At 50.1% G+C, this 18593-nt stretch overlaps 6 protein-coding genes across 6 annotated transcripts in view; 2 read left to right on the top strand and 4 right to left on the bottom strand.

Moving 5' to 3' along the window:
- PV06_05722 (uncharacterized protein) overlaps positions 1-383 on the bottom strand; it is a gene marked incomplete at both ends in the record, with an annotated part of 1380 nt that extends 997 nt beyond the window's left edge. Inside the window, one exon of the mRNA XM_016406751.1 lies at positions 14-383. Within this exon, the coding sequence (XP_016262355.1) occupies positions 14-383 (370 nt within the window). The remainder of the gene's footprint in view (positions 1-13) is intronic.
- Positions 384-1369: 986 nt separating this feature from the next.
- Positions 1370-2715, bottom strand: PV06_05721 (uncharacterized protein). The gene is made up of 4 exons (XM_016406750.1): positions 2613-2715; positions 2382-2560; positions 2237-2334; positions 1370-1918 (listed from the first exon to the last, which is right to left on the bottom strand). Exons 1-4 carry the CDS (start codon positions 2669-2671, stop codon positions 1460-1462), a joined length of 795 nt encoding a protein of 264 aa, XP_016262354.1. The 5' UTR covers positions 2672-2715; the 3' UTR covers positions 1370-1459.
- Positions 2716-2887: 172 nt separating this feature from the next.
- PV06_05720 (centromere/microtubule-binding protein cbf5) lies at positions 2888-4977 on the top strand. Its single transcript, XM_016406749.1, has 3 exons — positions 2888-3153; positions 3206-4221; positions 4280-4977. Exons 1-3 carry the CDS (start codon positions 3042-3044, stop codon positions 4655-4657), a joined length of 1506 nt encoding a protein of 501 aa, XP_016262353.1. The 5' UTR covers positions 2888-3041; the 3' UTR covers positions 4658-4977.
- Positions 4978-6108: 1131 nt separating this feature from the next.
- Positions 6109-9115, bottom strand: PV06_05719 (uncharacterized protein). Its single transcript, XM_016406748.1, has 2 exons — positions 6935-9115; positions 6109-6863 (listed from the first exon to the last, which is right to left on the bottom strand). The coding sequence occupies exons 1-2, from the start codon at positions 8363-8365 to the stop codon at positions 6732-6734; spliced, it is 1563 nt and encodes a 520-aa protein (XP_016262352.1). The 5' UTR covers positions 8366-9115; the 3' UTR covers positions 6109-6731.
- A 5354-nt stretch (positions 9116-14469) lies between these two features.
- PV06_05718 (uncharacterized protein) lies at positions 14470-16343 on the top strand (the record flags this gene model as incomplete). Its single annotated transcript, XM_016406747.1, has 2 exons — positions 14470-14565; positions 14652-16343. 2 exons carry the CDS (start codon positions 14470-14472, stop codon positions 16341-16343), a joined length of 1788 nt encoding a protein of 595 aa, XP_016262351.1.
- PV06_05717 (uncharacterized protein) lies at positions 15975-17909 on the bottom strand. The gene has a single exon (XM_016406746.1). The coding sequence runs from the start codon at positions 17410-17412 to the stop codon at positions 16753-16755; it is 660 nt and encodes a 219-aa protein (XP_016262350.1). The 5' UTR covers positions 17413-17909; the 3' UTR covers positions 15975-16752.
- Positions 17910-18593: the final 684 nt, after the last annotated feature.

Genomic DNA, 18593 nt, shown 5'->3' with positions numbered 1-18593 from the left:
CCCTGGTTCTGACCCTGACCCTGGCCTGCACCGTTACCAACACCAGCACCTGCACCGACACCGGCATTGCCAGCGCCCTGGTTCTGACCTTGACCCTGCCCTACACCGTTACCGACACCAGCACCGGCACCGGGACCGACATTGACGCCTTGATCTTGGCCCTGGTTCTGACCCTGGTCTTGACCATCGTCCTGCTTGCGTGGAGCTAGGCCGTATGACCGCTTGAAACCTCCTGGAGGGAGGACGTATGCCGAGACTGCTGGGGCGAGGAAGCCAGGAACAATCGCCACGGCGGCTGTGAGTGACAATGCATTGATGTCGGCTAGGACGCCGGGGAGGACGAGCAAGTTGAATGTGAGGAAAAGATTGGTGAGTCTGGCCATGTTGTTATAGAGTAGGGAAACAATTGGACAACGAGCCTGCTGTGTCTTGTGGGGATCCTGAAAAAGAAGGGACAACCTGTGTCTATTTGGGCGAAATTCGAATAAATGCCGAGGTCAACTCTCTAATGATCAAGAATGAAGGAACAGGAACCGGCCTGGATGGGTTAAAGATGCAGAAGGGGGAAAGGGGGAAAATTGCAAAGATGGACAATCAATGAGAAGATGAGAATCTGAGCGGACAGAACGGGAGAGAGAAATACTGCGATTGATATAGATCTGGCCACGAGCCATCTCTGCAACGAGAGTGTAGGCCAAAAGCAGGTGGACGCGTGCGTCAGGCTCCGCTCTGTCGAGAACCTCAAACTTGTCAGAGAAAGACGCGAGTATCACCTTTTTCCCCAAAAGTTCTGTCCTGGACAAGTACGGAGTAGTGGATAGACCAATGAGGCTGAGCATCGCCTTCACCTCCTTACAGGGACGAGATAGACAGTAGATATCCACGTTGACTTCGTTACGACGATGGAACGACACCGGGAAGAGGTAAATCTATCCGCTAAAGCTTCGCCAGGGCAATGGGAAGCTTCGAAAGGGCCTGGGCGGTGGAGAGCTTCATGGATGCCTCCAGACGCAAAAAGGTCGGCTAGGTCGACTGATGCCGCATGTGATGTGGCAGATGCCGTTTTTTTCACATAACGGGAGTGAGGGCGTCAGGAAAAGATTCGCCGGAAGAAGGCGAAACCGTGAGACAAGACATGTATGAAACGTGTGGGGTAGGGCGAGGCTGGCGGATACGGATATGGATCGGCCAGGGGTGCTGAGGCCGAAAACGTTGCAGGCTTGGGTAAATATCCCCAATGTGGTAACAAGACCTCCTGAAATGTCGTCGTGATCATCATCATCGATCATACGGGTACGAGTAGCGAGTTTGCATGCTATGTGGCTCAGTCAGACGAAATGAAAGGAAGTTGTTCTTCGGATAGAAATACGGGGGAAGTCGCTCGATTGGGTATCTCTGTTCATCAGATCATGAAAAAGCTGTTGTCCATATTGTCACACACTGACATCTTGGTAGAATCTCAATCACCACCTAACCTTCGCCCGGCGCCTCGACCACTCCAGCCACTGGAAAATCCACTCGTCCAACCCCGGCTTTGTTGCTGAGGGACGTTTTGGCCCTGTCTGAAGCTGGTACCGTACGTTTTATGACTGAAAGCACTTCGATCAGCCCCAAAGTAGCGTTTGATCGCCGCCGGAGTTTGGATGTAATTTCGACCACCTTGAAATGTTGGGTACAGCCTCGTGAGGAAATCATACAAGTGCGCAGCGATGACGCCCACTCCCTGCTGCAACGCAGCTGTGGGACCGCCCATTATGAGAGTCAAGGTGAGCATTGCCCAAGGAAGAAGCTCAACCGGAATTTGCAGAATAATGAAATGTGCTTTCTTGCCCCGGTTGTCTTGCGCAAAGGTATAGATGAAGGCGAGAAGAAGAGCTTGAGTGAAGATGTGGGAACTAAGAACCAAGCCTCCAATCACCTATGGCCAGTGAGTTAGTGTGAAAACATGCAGCGTCACAAGAACAAGACATGGCTGTTGATGAGATGTAGGAAGCATAAACCGCGAATCGTAAATTGTGTGTATCACGAAAGCTTTCTCAATAGAGCCACCACCATGCCTGCACAGCGCCTAGACCCTTGACAGTTTTGCGAATGATGGGTCTACACGTGCCACAGGGGTAATCTCCCTCGTTACCAGGAACCGCTTCAGCTAGTTTTATGGCTGGGCGGGCAGAAAATGCGAGGTGTATATTTGGAGGGAAGGGGGAAACTGAAAAACAAGCTGGAGGGTGCTCACCAAGATGACCGAGGCCACGAATACGACATAGGTGAAAAAATCACCAGGCTGCCCAAATCGTGGCGAGTTCAGTTCTAGACCTGATGCGTACGTGAACACTGCTGATGTGTGAGTAGCTTGCAGAGGTGAAGCCAGCACCACATACTGAAATAAAGATCGAACACAAACGAAAAGCCTCCTCCAGTCAACAGAAACGACGAAAGAAGCCGCCATAACTCAGGAGGAAACTTGAAGATCCACGGCGAATAAAAGACAACTCGCAGGCCATTGATAAGGCCGCTATGAACAAGTGCAGACTCGATGAACATTGCTGCTACGATCGTCCTTGGACACGGTCAGAAACGAAAGCTGTTGGAATGATGATCAGTCTACTGACCGAGTCACCGGAGGGGCACTCCAGAATCGATCCATGATATCAACGCCTCCGCCGCTCATGCTTGATGATCCAAAAAAATGAAGACAGAAAGAGGAACGTGAACAGATGTTGAAGAAGAAGCTGTCGAAGAGTTGACACCTGTTCGGAGACAAGAAAATGTGACCGTGCCAAGCATATTAAGAACTATTCTATTTTGGTGTTAGCGCCATTTTCTCTCTCCAACCCAATTTTTTTACATTCGAGCGGCTGATGTACGACCTATATTTTGTGGTAGGGCAATATTTCTTCACGCTGAACATACTATCATCTGCTTGGTACGGCTGTAGTGTATCTTGCGTAATTGACGGTCCTCGGGTCTTTTGAACCTCCTCCCCTGCTCGATCGATCTCTCCAGCCCGTACAACCTCGAGCTGAAGCATTCCGCCAACCATGGCAGTGGTTGCAAAGCTTCAAGAGGTCGACTATGCCATCAAACCAGAGAATGTCACTCCTGTGATTCCCACATCTGAGTGGCCTCTTTTACTCAAAAACTATGACAAATGTGTGTTGCAATCCTCGATTTTATAGACTAGTCACTGACCAGGCTTTCACAGTGCTCGTGCGAACGGGACATTTCACCCCCATTCCCTGCGGATGCACACCTCTGAAGCGCGACCTGAAATCCTACATCTCTTCTGGTGTCATCAATCTCGACAAGCCCTCCAACCCATCGAGTCACGAAGTTGTCGCATGGGTGAAGCGGATACTCCGAGTAGAAAAGACGGGTCACAGCGGTACGCTCGATCCTAAAGTCACAGGTTGTCTCATTGTCTGCATAGACCGAGCAACTCGCCTGGTCAAGTCGCAACAAGGAGCCGGAAAGGAATACGTGTGCGTGATCAGGCTACATGATAAGCTACCTGGTGGAGAGGCGCAATTTGCACGAGCTCTCGAGACCCTGACCGGTGCTCTCTTCCAACGACCACCGTTGATCTCGGCCGTCAAGAGACAACTCCGTATTCGAACGATCCACGAGAGCAAGCTCTACGAGTTCGACAACGACCGACACCTGGGTGTCTTCTGGGTGAGCTGCGAAGCAGGAACATACATCCGAACACTCTGCGTGCACCTGGGTCTCCTGCTAGGTGTTGGCGCACATATGCAAGAGCTTCGAAGAGTGCGATCGGGAGCCATGGCCGAGGCTGATGGCATGGTCACACTGCACGACGTGCTTGACGCACAATGGATGATGGACAATAATAGAGATGAGGCATACCTGCGAAGGGTCATCTCACCACTTGAGAGTCTCTTGACCACATACAAGCGAATTGTCGTCAAGGACAGCGCAGTGAACGCAGTCTGCTATGGTGCCAAGCTCATGATCCCCGGTCTGCTGCGATTCGAAGCAGGCATCGAAGTCCACGAGGAAGTGGTTTTGATGACCACCAAGGGTGAAGCCATCGCTCTGGGTATTGCACAAATGTCCACCGTCGAGCTGTCCACGTGCGATCACGGTGTTGTGGCCAAGGTCAAGAGATGTATTATGGAGCGAGATCTGTACCCTCGCAGATGGGGTATGGGTCCAGTTGCCTTGGAAAAGAAGAAGATGAAGTCTGATGGCAAGCTTGACGTAAGTTACCGGGATCCTTTTTTTTGTCCATGATTTTCGTACTGACGACAAACCACAGAAATATGGCCGTCCCAATGAAGCCACTCCCGCCAAGTGGTCTGCTGAGTACACCGACTACAACGCACCAGCCGATGCTTCCGGCTCCACCGCCGCACCTGTACATGAGAAGACGTCACAATCCGATGTGCTTGCCGCTCCACCGGTTGCGCCAAACGGAGAGGCAATGGATGTTGACGCGACCGCCGCCACCACATCAGTGAATGGAGATGCTGCGTCATTGGGTCCCAAGGATAAGAAGGAGAAGCGAAAGAAGCACGATGGCGAAACCCCAGAAGAACGAGCCGAGCGTAAGCGCAGGAAAAAGGAGAAGAAGGAAAAGAAGGAGAAGCGAAAGAGCTCGGCCAGCAAGGCTGACGACAGCGATGATAGTGATTAGAAATTGCTGCCCGCTGCCTAGCCGATGAGTGTAATGGGGGTTGAAAAAGTTGTTTGGTGTCTCTCTCTCGTGTCGTCTCGTCGTCTCTTCGTCTCTGTCTCTCTCATTTTTGTGGGCGTTTGATGGGGGTTGCGAAGTCGGACCGGATTTACTGAAATTTCATCAGTTTGGATGAGGAGTCACACACACACACGCGCGTTGAAAAGGGGTAAAAAACCATCATTATGATCAAAAAGAGGTTGATGAAAGATAGCAAATTACCGACCTGTTTGCCAGGGCCAAGGGATACTGTACTGTATATGCCATTCTTGATCATTTGACCTTTTTCTTTTTTTTTCGATCTCATTACACTTCTAAACGCGTGACGGGCTTGGTGGGTGCGAGAGATACACACACACACACACACACACACACACACACACACACACACACAGACGCGCGCGTTCTTAATGATCAAGGTATGATTTCTTTGCTTTACCATTACCATTTGAGTCCATGTCTGTTCCTTTTTGTTTTCTTTCTTCACAAATGGTCATGTACTACTGGGATCCCTATAGGCTCCGTGGAGACGATCTTGTGGCTAGTCCAAGTTGGTTGTGGTACGGAGTACCCAGGATGATCGACTATGTACAGTAATAACAAATCATTTGGACGTGGACATTGTCCATGTTGAGGACTTGAGAATGTGAAGAGATAATGCCGTCGTAACCAAAGACCTAGATGGAAGTACTGGATGGTAATCGAATGAATAATTGACCGACAGTGTAGGGAGTTGACCTGAACTTTGGATATTACCCATCTACTAATCAATAGGTACGGGGAGTAATATGTACGGGTGGGGGGGGGAGTAGGTCGTAGGACAGCATGTACATACTCGGTACCTACATACAGTAAGGTACGGAGTACTGTAAAGGCAACTTCATACCTACAGAGTATACTCCGTACAGTAGGACAACCCTTTATTCCCAGGCTGGACATGATATCCTACCTTTACCGAGTCCGGGTACTCCGAAACTCCGTAATACTTTTAAAATGTCCAACCCACAGGACTAGTTTTTGTTGTCAACCGATCGTCGGGCAGGATTCTTTCTTTTTCGAGAGCTCAGCCACCTTGGACTCGCCGGGGGCCGAGGCCACCTGCGTCCGTCCTGTATTACAGCCCTGCATGCCTAATAGATGGAGTTGAGGACCCCCCAGAAATTGGGTTTACATCGCACACGCGCGTACGCGGTACAAAGCCACCCAACGAGCCCCCTTGTCAGCAAAAAGAATTGAAAAACAAGGGAGACGGGCACACGTCGGGTATGTGTACCTGATGAGGTATGAGTTCCTTTTGAAACAGACATGGAACATCCAGTATGACTTCATTGAAGATAATTCACGCGACAAGCTTACATACGATGTACGAAGTAAGAAAAAAGGCGGATTGAATACACACACACACACACATATACACACGTGACGTATCATCATTTTTGAAATGCAAGAATTGTATCTGTAGTTTTCCTGAGTTCCCCTTTTCTAAAAAGGGGGAAACGGACAAAATACCTAGGTAGGGTGAAAAGAAAGAAGGTTTAGGTACAGGCAGGATCATCAAAAACGAGAGAAGACGAAGACCAAAAACCAAAAACATCGCTGCGTTCTCTTCAACTTTCAAACACACAAACACGGAGATAGAAAGAAAAAATTGGGCGTATAGAAGGGGAACCCCCCCCCCAAAAAGTACTTCCGATGCGTTTTCAATTCATCAATCGCTTTCCACTCTAGATATGCTCGCTTTCTTTTTGCGTGAGATACAGTTGTTTGCCATCTGGGGGAGGCGAAAGGCAGAACAAGAAAAATCGTCATCTTGAACCTCCGTGGAGAAGAAAGGAAATGAAAAATTGCAAGTGCTCTTTTTAAAAAAATCAATTTGATTCGAGGTTGTCGTCACTTCGTCAACGGGGTCATCATACTCGTGTGTATGCTGGAAAACAAAAAATGACAACACGAGTGAGGAACTTTCCTCCGTCAATCCATCCGCAAAAACGTGCCGTGAGTATTGGCGAGTATGTCTTGACGACGACGAGGTAGATCAGTAACCTTCCTCGCCGGCCTTGCATACTTTGATGTCTCTGCCCCATTCGGATTTGAGGACTTGAGAGGCCGTGATACGGCGACCTGGGTTGGGATCTAAAATCGAATAGATGACATTTCGGCAGCGTGCCTGATGAACAGAAAAAGAGAAGTGTCAGCCGTGTACAACGCGAAAGGGAAAACAAGGGGAAATCGACTTACCCTGTGCAACGTCTCAATTGGAGCATAACCATCTTCGTCTCTCCGTCCTTCCAGATAGCGCTCGTAGAATTCATCTTCTTCTTTTCGCGCCACCCTCCATAGATGACGGCCGGTTCGCATGGCCATGTAAATGACACCACAGGCCCACACGTCGACGGCTCGAGGGTCGAATTCACCGCCCTGGTATTCCTCGGGAGCGATATAAGGGGCGCTTCCGCACAGTCCGGCCGTCATGTGAGCCTCCTTTTCCCAAGCCATTCGGAAACATTCGCCGTTTCCAAAGTCGGTGATTTTCAAAGCACCGTGTGTAGTGAGCAATAAGTTCTCGGGCTTCAGGTCTCGATGGGCGACACCCATCTCATGCATGTATTCAACGCCACGCATCAACTGCTTGAAAAAGCAGTCGGACTCCAAGACCTGTAATTGACCAGCGGCAAGAATTAGGGTATAGAGGTCGCCTCCGGCACAGTACTCCATGACTTCGCAATAATCCCCTTTTGAATCTTGGAGGAGATCGAGGGTGTGTATTATGTTCGGGTGTCGTAGTGACGATGATATACAAAATTCGCTGGTCAGCCGTTTCTGGTACTTCTTCGCTGTTTCCTGTGGTCGGCGACGGAATTCCTTGACGGCGTACAACGATTCTCCACTGATGCTATTAGGATCGGGCTTGTGCGATATCCGTACGATGCCGAATGCGCCGCGACCGACGATTTCCTGGCATTTGCCGTACTTTTCAACCAGGTTGGCGGTAGCGTTAGGACCGCCCTTCTTGTCACCAGCCAAGGCATCCTTCTCTGATCTCAGCTGGTCGACCCACGAGGACATAAGGGACAGTTGTTGGTCCCCGTCCGCATCCTTCTTTTTGCCGCCCAGCATTTCGCGGAGCATGTCCGTCAACTTCTCCTGCCGTTTGGCGGACTTGAGATGATGATCATGTGTACCATCCTCATGTAGGTCAAACCTCTTAAATTGAGCATGGGCCGGGTCGAAGGGCGGCTCACCCTTTGTCTTCTCCTTTGCGGTCTGGAGGATTGTCATCTTCTTGTCTTTCTGATCACCGGAAGAGGTTCTGGCTGGCAGAGGTCGGTTGGAGTGACCGTTGAGGGCGTCTGAAGGAACATCGGGCAGGGGGGACGAGGACTTGAGATGTTCTGCTTTGGCGGCGTCGATATGGCTTTGCTCGGTACGAGAGAACATTCGAGTAAGACGGTGTGTCATTTTGGGCTTTTTGGCGACAGGCGCAGGGAGCTGGTGATGAGCAGGGGTGGCGGCGGCGGCGGGCACGGCAGCACCATTCACGGTGAGGTGAGCCGTGTCCTCCGCGAGTCTTGTTATCGAAGCAGCGTCATCCTGTGAAACTGGAGAATGCGTCAAGGCGGGAGAAGAGGTCGGCTGTGAGTTGTGAATTGAGGAAGATGAGCGATTCATGTGAAATGTGTAGGGTAAGGTGGGGGGATGCTGGTCGGGCGGGCAAGGAGCCCTATCTCTCTGGTGTTCTTAGTGGCGGTAGATAAGGCACGCCTGGCGATGCTGTGATCCAAAGAGCGGTGATAATGTAAGATGACGCGAAAGAGGGGTGCGGAAAATGAGTTATTTATTACTCCCTTCTCTTTTCTTTCCGTTTAGATATAAGAAGATGATGGTGTAAGAATGCAGCGATATTGGTGGCGAGGATGGCTCAGAAAAGGAATTGAGTAAGTAGAAGTCGCGCGAACTGGGAGAGAGTCTGGTGATGTGTGAAGCGGGTACGGTAGGCTGCCGTCACGACCACGGCCTTATGATGAAAGGGATTTGCGATCACTTGGTCATGATCGTGTGTGCGGTGGCAGCTAATTTTTCTTTTCGTTAAAGCCAGGCGAACGGGTGGGTTGAGCAGCGCTGGGCCTCGGTGGCTGAGTTCAATCGCGGGGAGGATTCGGTACAATGGTGCGCGGGCCCAATAGGCTAGATGATGCCTCGAAAATGGCCCCCGAGACGAGATTCAGGGGGGGCGATGGCTGGCGAGAGGAAGACGTCGGAATTTGAGGAGGGGGCAATAGATGCCCTAATGGAAGCGAATCACTCCCACTTGCTGACCAATTCTTAATTAATACCTGTTCCCTGGCGGCGCGGCACCTCGGTGGGATTGAGAGGGGGTGTTTTCTTTCTTCGCTGGTGCAGTTCAATTTGTCCCTTTAGGGTGTCCAAGTACAGGATGGTAAAGGGCAAATTCGCCAATTGTGCGCGACCAGCTGGCAGGAGAAAAAACTTTGAGATCGACTTAAGCTTCTTTGAGAAGGAAGAGATTTCTTGTGAGTGAGGGATATTCTACTCGTAGTTGGGTCTGGATGCTAGACTCGGTGGATTATAGTGACTGCTGAGGTGGCTTTTCGGGGCGGCAGTGAACAGGATTCCAAAGCCTATTAGAAAAATTCCAGGCGGTGCCAGTTCCGGGCGACTGGCTCTGGCATAGGCTGAGCACGGTACACACAAATGGCGACTGAGTGACTGCACTTGGTTAAAGGGTGAGGCCGATGCTTTAGGCGAGTCAAACACAAGATGGGAGGACTCGTAGAACTTGTAGTTGCGCTTCAACACTGACTGCGACAACGATGGACCACTGAGACCGGTTGACCCGTGATGCTGGAGATTTCGCTTCCTGGTGCGCAGAGTGTGTGAGGAGACCACGATCTGGATAGACGGGTCAGTGCGTTCAGTGACAGACTGATAAATGATGAACAATTCCCTACCTACACAGACCTAGTTGAACTCTCTTCCCACACGCTTTATGCCCGTTTCATCTGCCGGGGTCTTCTTGGATTGTTTACAATTGGACCTCGAGGCAACGGACTGGGCTAGAGAGGGAGAGAGAGTCGACACACCGGTGAACACCGTGAACACCGAGAAGGGGAGAAAATATCACCGGCTCTAGGGCAGCTGTTCCTGGAGTGGCCAGAGAATGCGATAGTGCAAATAAAATTGCAGTTTCATGAAAAGCACACCACTTCCTGGGTAATCATTTACTGTCATTATATACATCATCATCATATACGGAGTATCTTGTTGGTGGTTATACAAGTTGACTCTCCCTGTCCTCCACCAAGGTGTGCAAAGCGAAAGGTTCTAAATTACGCCGTAAGGACTCGCCCCATCGCATCTCCATCTCCATCTGCAAGTTACAGTGCTTGATCCGCAAACTGTTGCAATTAGACGTCTTCCCACTTTGTTTCCGTCCATCCAGGCCAAGGCATCCTTCACTTCGCCTGCCCACACCGCTCAACGTGGTTGTTACGACGCGCGACGAGATCTGCTGGGCCAAGACTTCGGACGCACAACCCGACGTCTTCATCAAGCCGTCTGCTGCATGCGCTGGCCTTTATTCCTGCTGGAGACACAAAGTGAAGTGTCTCTTGAGGCCTGTCTTTTCTGACATGTGCTCGCGAGAACTTCCGACCCATGGAACATTGAGCTCAACGATTTCAATCGCAACCGCAATGACGGTCTTACAGGCGAAACGCCATTGAAGCTTTGTGGTGCTTGAACGTCCGGAAAGACGGAACGCACAAATCCTGGTCCACACCCTCAAGAGAGAATGCCATGTGGGGGGCAATTCTGTGATGGCAGTCTAGCGAATACAAGGAGCTGGTCGACCGTTTGTTGTTGCTCGGGTGGGTTCTTTCGACATACGTAAAGTGCATACTCCGTACATCTCTTCCTGCTCACCAGACACGATGGCACCAACGACGTAGGGGCAGGGATCGCAATTTGCAGGACCATTGGACACTTCCTTCTCAAGCCATTGGCTAATGCGACTCTTTGATCGTGTGTTTCCGGACCAAAATTACCATATGGCGTCTTCTGCATACCGCCTCTGGTAAGACGAAACGCGTACTGCAGACTCACCTGCACTTGCAGTAGTCCTTTAACGGCGCGCAATGACGCCTGCCATCTGATTCCGAGATCGAACAGGGAAACGCCTGAAAACAGAGCTTACGATCTGCTGGCTGCACCCGTCCACTAACCCACCTTCCGATGGCGAATTACCTAGTCACACAAAGTCGCAGCCGAGTATCATCTGCATCTTGCCTGTTATATCTACCACTGATAAACCAGAACGACCAGTCGTCCGAGCACGGGTTGCCACTGCGTTCGAGGCACTGGCGTATCCCCCTGGACAAGGATCGGCATTAGACCGCTGCTGTGGCACTATTTCCCGGGCATTTTATGAACACGCGAGCTGATGCATGCAGTCAGTCTTTTTACTGGAACGGAATCATATACGCTCAGCCTTACGGCATGTGAAAATCGGCAATCCAGGGATTGCCGTGATGAGCTGCTGCCCACACAGGGAATGTATCGTGTCACGAGTTCATAGGTTCGCATATGACTTCGGGATGAGGATAACTCTGTGTATTGCCAATGCTTCTTCGCGTTTGTTGATTCGATACACCTCGCCACTCACAAGACACCAATCTCTTGTGCAATCCAAGTACCTCTCAACAGATGGTTCGGGTGTGACTTTGGGCCCACGATACCGACAATGACTTGGAAAACGATTACAGGTTAAAGACTTTCCAGGGAGAACACAATCAATGGCATTGCCTGTGGAGTTTGCATAGATTTGGCCCATGGGCGAGTGATTCCCAAACGCATCCTGTCAAAATTTCACGGAATGTCAACGTCATTTGGCTGCCATCGAGACTTGCAATTGTCGCTCTGCTTAATCTGAAGTCGCCACCATCAACCAAGCCGACAATCCGACAAGCTCAGGCTGCGACATCCTTTTGATCCGACCTTGCCAGTATTCGTTAAAGGACAATCCGCAATGTTCGGCAGCTGACGTATCCCTTTCTTGGACTCGGAAAGGCGAGAATGCCGTTGGGAGCCAGCTCTACGATATGGGGCCGACTCCCACAGCCCTGCGTTCAAATTCAATGATGTCTGGTGGCACAGTGGCTGAGCGGGTAAACTACTTCGTTGTCATGCTTGGCGTTGAAGTGGAATGCGTTTCTAGACGGCTTCGCCACATGTCCAAAAGTTAAAGACTTGCAGAAAGATCAACCAGGGTACCACGATCAAGTGTACCTCATATCAACGGATTCAATGGTGGTTCGAGTGGTCTTTCGAGACGTATAATCGACTTAGGGACTGGAGAGTTCTGACCCTTCGTTACCGAGGAAAGATTGGTCGTTGTCGGGGAACATTCAGCGACCTCTCTCCTTCAGGTGCGGCTTTGGTAAGTGTACGCAGCTCCAGGCTATGTTTCAAAGGATATCATGTTTGAGTGAGGTGGAATCGTTGGAGTGATAAAACACCTGCACCATGGTGTTTTTTCAACATCAGTCGCTTTTCTGATAGTTCTGGCTCATCATCAGGAAATCAAACGGAAATGAACGAAATTCCAGCGTCATGTGCCAGCTGCTCAAGTCGAAGACGTGGGACTGCTGCGTCGATAGTAGGGTAGGCCGGGTGCGAACACACAAGATACGACGTCCACGAGAATTCAACCCGTCGGTTCATGATCACCCTTGGGAGTTCAACGGTCTTACTTTTGACCGAACCTGTAGCTTGATCAAGGATTGTCGTAGTAGCGCAAGAGACACCACCGTGTCATGAGCGCCGTCATCGATTCTTGTTTTGGAGGCGTATAGCTGGAATATACCTTGTTTGAAGGAAATGATGTTGACGTGTGTGCGTGTGGAAGTTCTTTTGCGTACGAGTAATTAGATGGTACCCCATTTCCGACGACCGGACTTCAGCTTATGAATACCTGACTTCAAATCGGCTTTGATGTTGGAGTGATAGAATCCGTTCACATTCAAGAACAAAAGTACCTGTTCAGCTCCGGACTTTTTTAGGTTCGAGCACAAAAAGAGGTTACATTGGACGTTTTTGCATCATTGTTTTCTGACAAACATCTTACGATATTGTTTTCGGTACGGGGAGGGTGGGTTGGAAAGGGATGATGTTACGCTCATTGAGGACAATGACAATGACAATGACAAGGCTGTGTGAGGGGGCGTTGCTTTACCGAGAGCGAATACGAATGCGAAGCGAGGTACGGAGTACAATAGTTGCAAAGATGAATCATATCTGCACTGTTGGGTTTTTCATTGCTACATCGGTCCGAGTATCGGTTGGAAAGTTATGGAGTCACGGAGTATATGATAACAAATAACAAATAATGGTTGCGGATATGTCCTTAAGAGAGAGAGAGAGAGAGAGAGAAAATAAATACAAATTGCACCAAGGGGCTGTGCTCGAAACCTTTTTGTTAGTACTGTAGTAGTAATAGTAGTAGTAGTAATAAGTGATTGTGGAAAGCGCCGTCGCATATTTGACGTCGCAAGGCTTTAAAGTTTTTTAAGGCCAGCCTTATTTACTAAAGTACCTGATGGAGTTGTCATTTGGTGGCCTTATGGGGTACATTTTATTAACAAGTCATTACGCAGTGCTCCGTGATAAGTTCAAGGAAAGGAAAGGGAAGGGAGAAAGACTTGCAATAATCGGAAGTACGTCGGTGAGTACAGCAGAGAGTAGTAACAGAGCAATAAGTCAAAAGCAATAATGAGGCTGTCATTGGAGTATTTACGGAGTACTACCGAGTAAGTCACCTTCACTAAAATAAAATAATATACTCCGTACTGTAAGCTTGACACGTTCCGACCGCCAAGAATCACTCCATACAAAAAGTATTTGAATTATTAAATATTCTGGAAAAGACTGGAACGAGTCCCGTTGAACTTTGTATCCAGTCATGTCAAGTGTGTCAGTAAGTCAGTCAGTAAGTCGGTCAGCCGTGGTTTGCTGGTCCGTTATTCGTCGTTTACAAGGTACTTGTACTTGTACTACCGAGTTACGGAGTAGCGATCCCTGTAAACCACGAGATACTGTAACTTGGTCGTTTCCGCCGAGTTTCCCTTTTCCGAGCTTCTCTTTCCAGAACCTTTTCCTTTTTGTTTTACCCTTACCACTGGTGCCTGGGGATTTTGTGCACATCCCATGCAACTCCTCGATCGGGACTAACGACGACCGGAACATGGAGCTGAATACCGCTCGCACGCCTCGCACACACACACACACATATCGGTCATGAGAGGGTTTTTTTTAACGGAGTTTCACAAAGCTAATAAGCCAAGCTAACTAAGCAAAGCCACCTGGTTGTCGTGCATTGGCATCTTATTTACAGATGACGATTGTGAATGATCGACGACACACACACAAGGCAGAAATGGAACCACTCTGAGATAGGTAGGAGGAAGCGGACCTGACCATGACAAAAAACAAAAATATCAATAAATATAGGAGACCGAAATACCTTATTTACCTTACTTGAACCTACGTAAAGGGACCGATATTATTACATGAGTGAACTACTCACTTGGGGGTATCACTTGAAGTATATACTTAGTCTTCTTCACTTGCTTCCTTTACCTCGAGCACAATATCATATACACACATACATATACTACGGCATACAACAAACAGCACGATACGACCATAGACTTGTATCAGGTCAAGTTCCAAAGGCACTTCTAGCCAACACCATCACAATGGACTCCAAACAGTTGTTACGACCGTTCAAACCAAGAAGAGCACATACAAAATCTCGAAATGGATGCGCTTATTGTAGGAGACGGAGGATCAAGGTATGATTGCCTGCCTAAACCCCAACCTTGGGATTCGTTGACGCCGAACCTCCTGATCTGATCTGACATTCTGGCTATTTTCCCAGTGCGACGAGGCCAAACCGCAATGTCACAACTGTGCATATAGACAACAACCTTGCGAGTACCTCTCAGAAACCCAAAAAGCACAGGGCGGCCGGTCCCACGAAGGTTCCTCGTCGGTGTCGCTCGAATTGAACGAATCTGGCCACGGCCCTGAAATCACACGGGACCCGTCACCCACCTCCCCGGTCCCGTGGCCACTCACGCCGCTCTTCCAGGCCGGTGGCGGAGCGTCGCAAGCTCTCTCGGCGAGCCTGAGTCCGGACGTGGAGGTGTCCAACGTCCACGAAGACCTTCATCTTTTCCACTACTATCTCGACCCGTCCAGCCCTAGTCTCGGGACAGCACCGCACATCGCTCACTCACACAGGCTCTCCATCACGGCCATGGCGGCGACCAACGAAGGGATGCTCTGCGCGCTCCTCGCCGTGACCGCGACGGCCTTCTGTATCGACGCCCTCGTCGACGGAACTGCACTGGAGCGCGCCGACGAGGTGCAGCGGCTACTCGCGAAGAGTGACCACTACCACGACCGGGGCCTGCAGGCCGTCCGACGACAGGTCGCCCTCGGCACGCCCAGGAATCTCGAGGTCGCCCACGTTCTCTCGGCCGTGCTCTTTCCCTACGCGTTAGCTCGACGAAGACTCATTCGATTGCTCAAAACCCAAAACCAAACACGATTCACCATGACCGAGACCTATGGGATGAACGAGGACCACCCCACGAACCTGCAGTGGGCCACCTTGCTTCGCGGAATCAACACCATCGGCACCGCCTGCTGCCACTCACCTTCGCACCAACACGACGCCGCGAGTCCCGAGATTGTATACGAAGGCGAGGTGCCCGAGCCGGCCATCTCGGCGTACATCTTGAATGCCATCGAGGTGAGCAAGGAAAAGAGACGCTTCAGCCCAACCCCGGCACTGCAACCTGTCGACCCGAACTTTTCATTGATGTCCGTCATCTCAGCGACCAGGACAGGTGCCCTGGACGCGCTCCAGGAGAGGGTCGACGCACTGCAACGAGACTTCCGCAGGTCTCTTCGCACTGAACTGCCCACGATGGCTTTTCACAAGGCGAGCGCACAGCTCTCAAAAGCCGCATCCATGTCTGCTTGTTCGTTGGCCGTCGATGTTTTGATCTCGATTGGCAACGCCCTCTTCCCGGAGAATCTCGACAAGCAGCAGACCCCGCCACCCCCTCCCCCTGATTCGATGAATCTCGAGATCGCCAGCCTCGACCTCAACGATTGCGATACGCATTCGTCATCACGTTGTTCATGGCTCAATGACTCCATCAGACTACCACGCATATACCACCCTTCCTTACCGTTGACGCCCGTCATCTTACCCTGGGTAAATCGCTTGCCGGAAGACTTTATGGCCATTTTGCAACTGCCGGTGCGTCTGTCAGCTGCGCCGCCGGATGGCGGAGATATCGACCACGAGATACAGATGCTCGCCTGGGATATCTTTGCGCATTGGCTTGTCTTTGTCATGCTGGTCGAGCAGGAGACTTGGTGGATCGGAGACTTTGGAATCACGGATATCAAGAAATTGGCGCAGATGATTAATCGTCCTCGTAAGAGCATGACCGGGGACGGTCAAGGTCAGGGTAGTAATGGTAATAATGATTGGTGGCCCATGGATATGTGTTTGGTGGCGGAACAGTTGCAGAGGTATAAAGAGCGGTCGTGATCAGCCATTCCTCACCTCACCTCACCTCATGATGAACGATGATCCTAGCGTTTAGATTTCACTTGTACAGCGATTAGATGCTTGTTTTCAAATCTTTGATCTTTCAAATTTCGTTCGTGTAACCTATCTCCATTGTACTGCTTGTGCATGTTACTGGTTTTTTGTTGTTCATTTGAAACGGATCCAGGTCGATGTTGACGTTGAGGAGTCGCGCGTGTCGCTCGAAATAGTTCGTTTCGAGGAGGCTACACGAGCCGTATAGTAGGTAGATTGGTCGAGGTCGACGAGGTCGGGAAAGGTGAAGCAGCCGAGAGCTGACATTCAATCAAGGCTGTATGATACTAATCCAAGTAGTCGCAGGGTAAAGTCATTGCTGGAAGCTCTGTACTACCCATAGAGACAGAAGCCGTCAGACTGCCATATTCGGAGTCTGACTTGAACCGTAAGAAGTGTAAGCGGAGTGCAGAGAGTACCCGGAGCGCAGAGAATGGAAATTCAGCTGGGGAGATGCTCTGGCTCCAGATCGAAGGCCAGTACTGAGTGAAGTGGCAAGAACGCGGCTTCTGGTCCTGTGAGGAACTCGGGTAGATATGGGCGTGAATATGAAGCCAACCGGGTTATATGGTCGCAAACCTTTACCACTTCCAAGACTGAACGAGGGCGTGCGTTCCTTTTGTGCTCTCACTCCCAAATACCCAGTGGTGCAGAAGACGTACTCGTTTTCGCTTCTGTATACTCGGCTCCATCTGAGTAGCTCCACAACGGTCGACAAGGTGGAGTGGGAAGGGTTCGTAGTGGCTCGTGGCATGTGTATTACTCGTATCAACCAATCTTCAGTCGAACTTGGGTCTGCAGCCGGATAACAGATAGCAGATCCTTCATCATCTGTCCCGTTCCGAGCCACGAGCAAAGTTGTAACTGGGAATTGATTGCTGGTGTATCGTGCAAAGGCTAGCATCAAGGCTCGCAGCGCATACGATGCGTATTGTCGTGGGCGAACTGTGATCTGGTTTTTGTTAGATGTAGACATATGGCGGATTCCGAGACTATGATCGACAACGTTTACCATATCCAGCGAACGAAACCTAAGCGAATACGTAATACGCAGATATCGGTTGCATCTTCTGCCAATTCTGCATCGTGTCTGTTTCTGTGAGTATAATCACTCCGATCTGAATGTGTGCATCTCCCTCAGATCACAATCAATTGTGGTTGCGAGATAGGTGCCATCGAAGCAACTTGTTGGCGACCTACCAACTCAATCTCGCTCGGGGTTATAGGGACGTGCGAAGAATGCCATGTCGAGGCTTGATGGAGCAAGCATTCCTCGACCTCTCGCAAAGCAATCTCGAGGTCTTTCAGCGGTCGAGCCATTCTGCATCGCAACCTTCACGCCTGATCATATTTTTGTTTGCTGTATTCAATAATTCTCCGAGCTCAATCATGAAAGTCCGAATCGACCTTGATGTCGCAGGAACTGCCAATCCTGCGTCGTTGAAGAGTCGCTCTCGAAGCTCTCGAGCGCGAGATCCTCATAGTATTGACATGTTCCGCAAAGGTATATACGTCAGCTGAGCGTGATTTTCAACCAGTAAATCTCGTATCTAGGCCTCTGATGCGAGTAAAACGTATTGAGAGGCCATCAAGGTGTGTCAGGCCGACTCCGGCAAAGATCAGGACAATATGCCCATCCGAGGCTTTCTTGTCGCCGTTTCGTTATCCGAAAAGATTCACCTACCAAATGCGACAATTTTACGACAGCTTTGTACCTGCCTCTTGTTCTAGCAAGACTTTCAAAATGTTCGCCTGGGTGTTATACCCCGAAACTGGGGCGATCCTCCCATGATCGAGACTTCTTCGGCACGTGATCCAATACAAGATTGATCAAGTGGGATTCTGTTGCTCGAATCCTGAGCGTGGTTGACAGAGAGATCATGGCTTCCTTGCTAGGATAGAGAGACGTGATCATGGAAGCCCGGGAGTGATTTGTTGTGAATGGGCTGCATCATGGGCTGGTCACATGAGAGGAGGAATGTCAAAGCCATCTGTTTCAGTCAGTATCGAACTCACAACAGATTTTGAAGGAGACCATCAGCTCGACAACACAATTCAGACTGGAGGCCAAGAAGAGCCAGATATGTCAAGTTGGCATGGTTTTCTAGAACAAGTCAAATGTCAAGTTGTTGGTGGATGACATAACAAGGCTGCGTGATCATTGACAAGGCTGTAACCTGTTTGCGCTAAACCAAT

The sequence above is a fragment of the Exophiala oligosperma genome, assembly GCF_000835515.1.
Source record: "Exophiala oligosperma strain CBS 72588 unplaced genomic scaffold supercont1.5, whole genome shotgun sequence".
Classification (NCBI taxonomy): Eukaryota; Fungi; Ascomycota; class Eurotiomycetes; order Chaetothyriales; family Herpotrichiellaceae; genus Exophiala; species Exophiala oligosperma.
The sequence above is the reverse complement of the archived record's forward strand: the minus strand, read 5'-3'. Positions and strand labels throughout refer to the sequence as shown.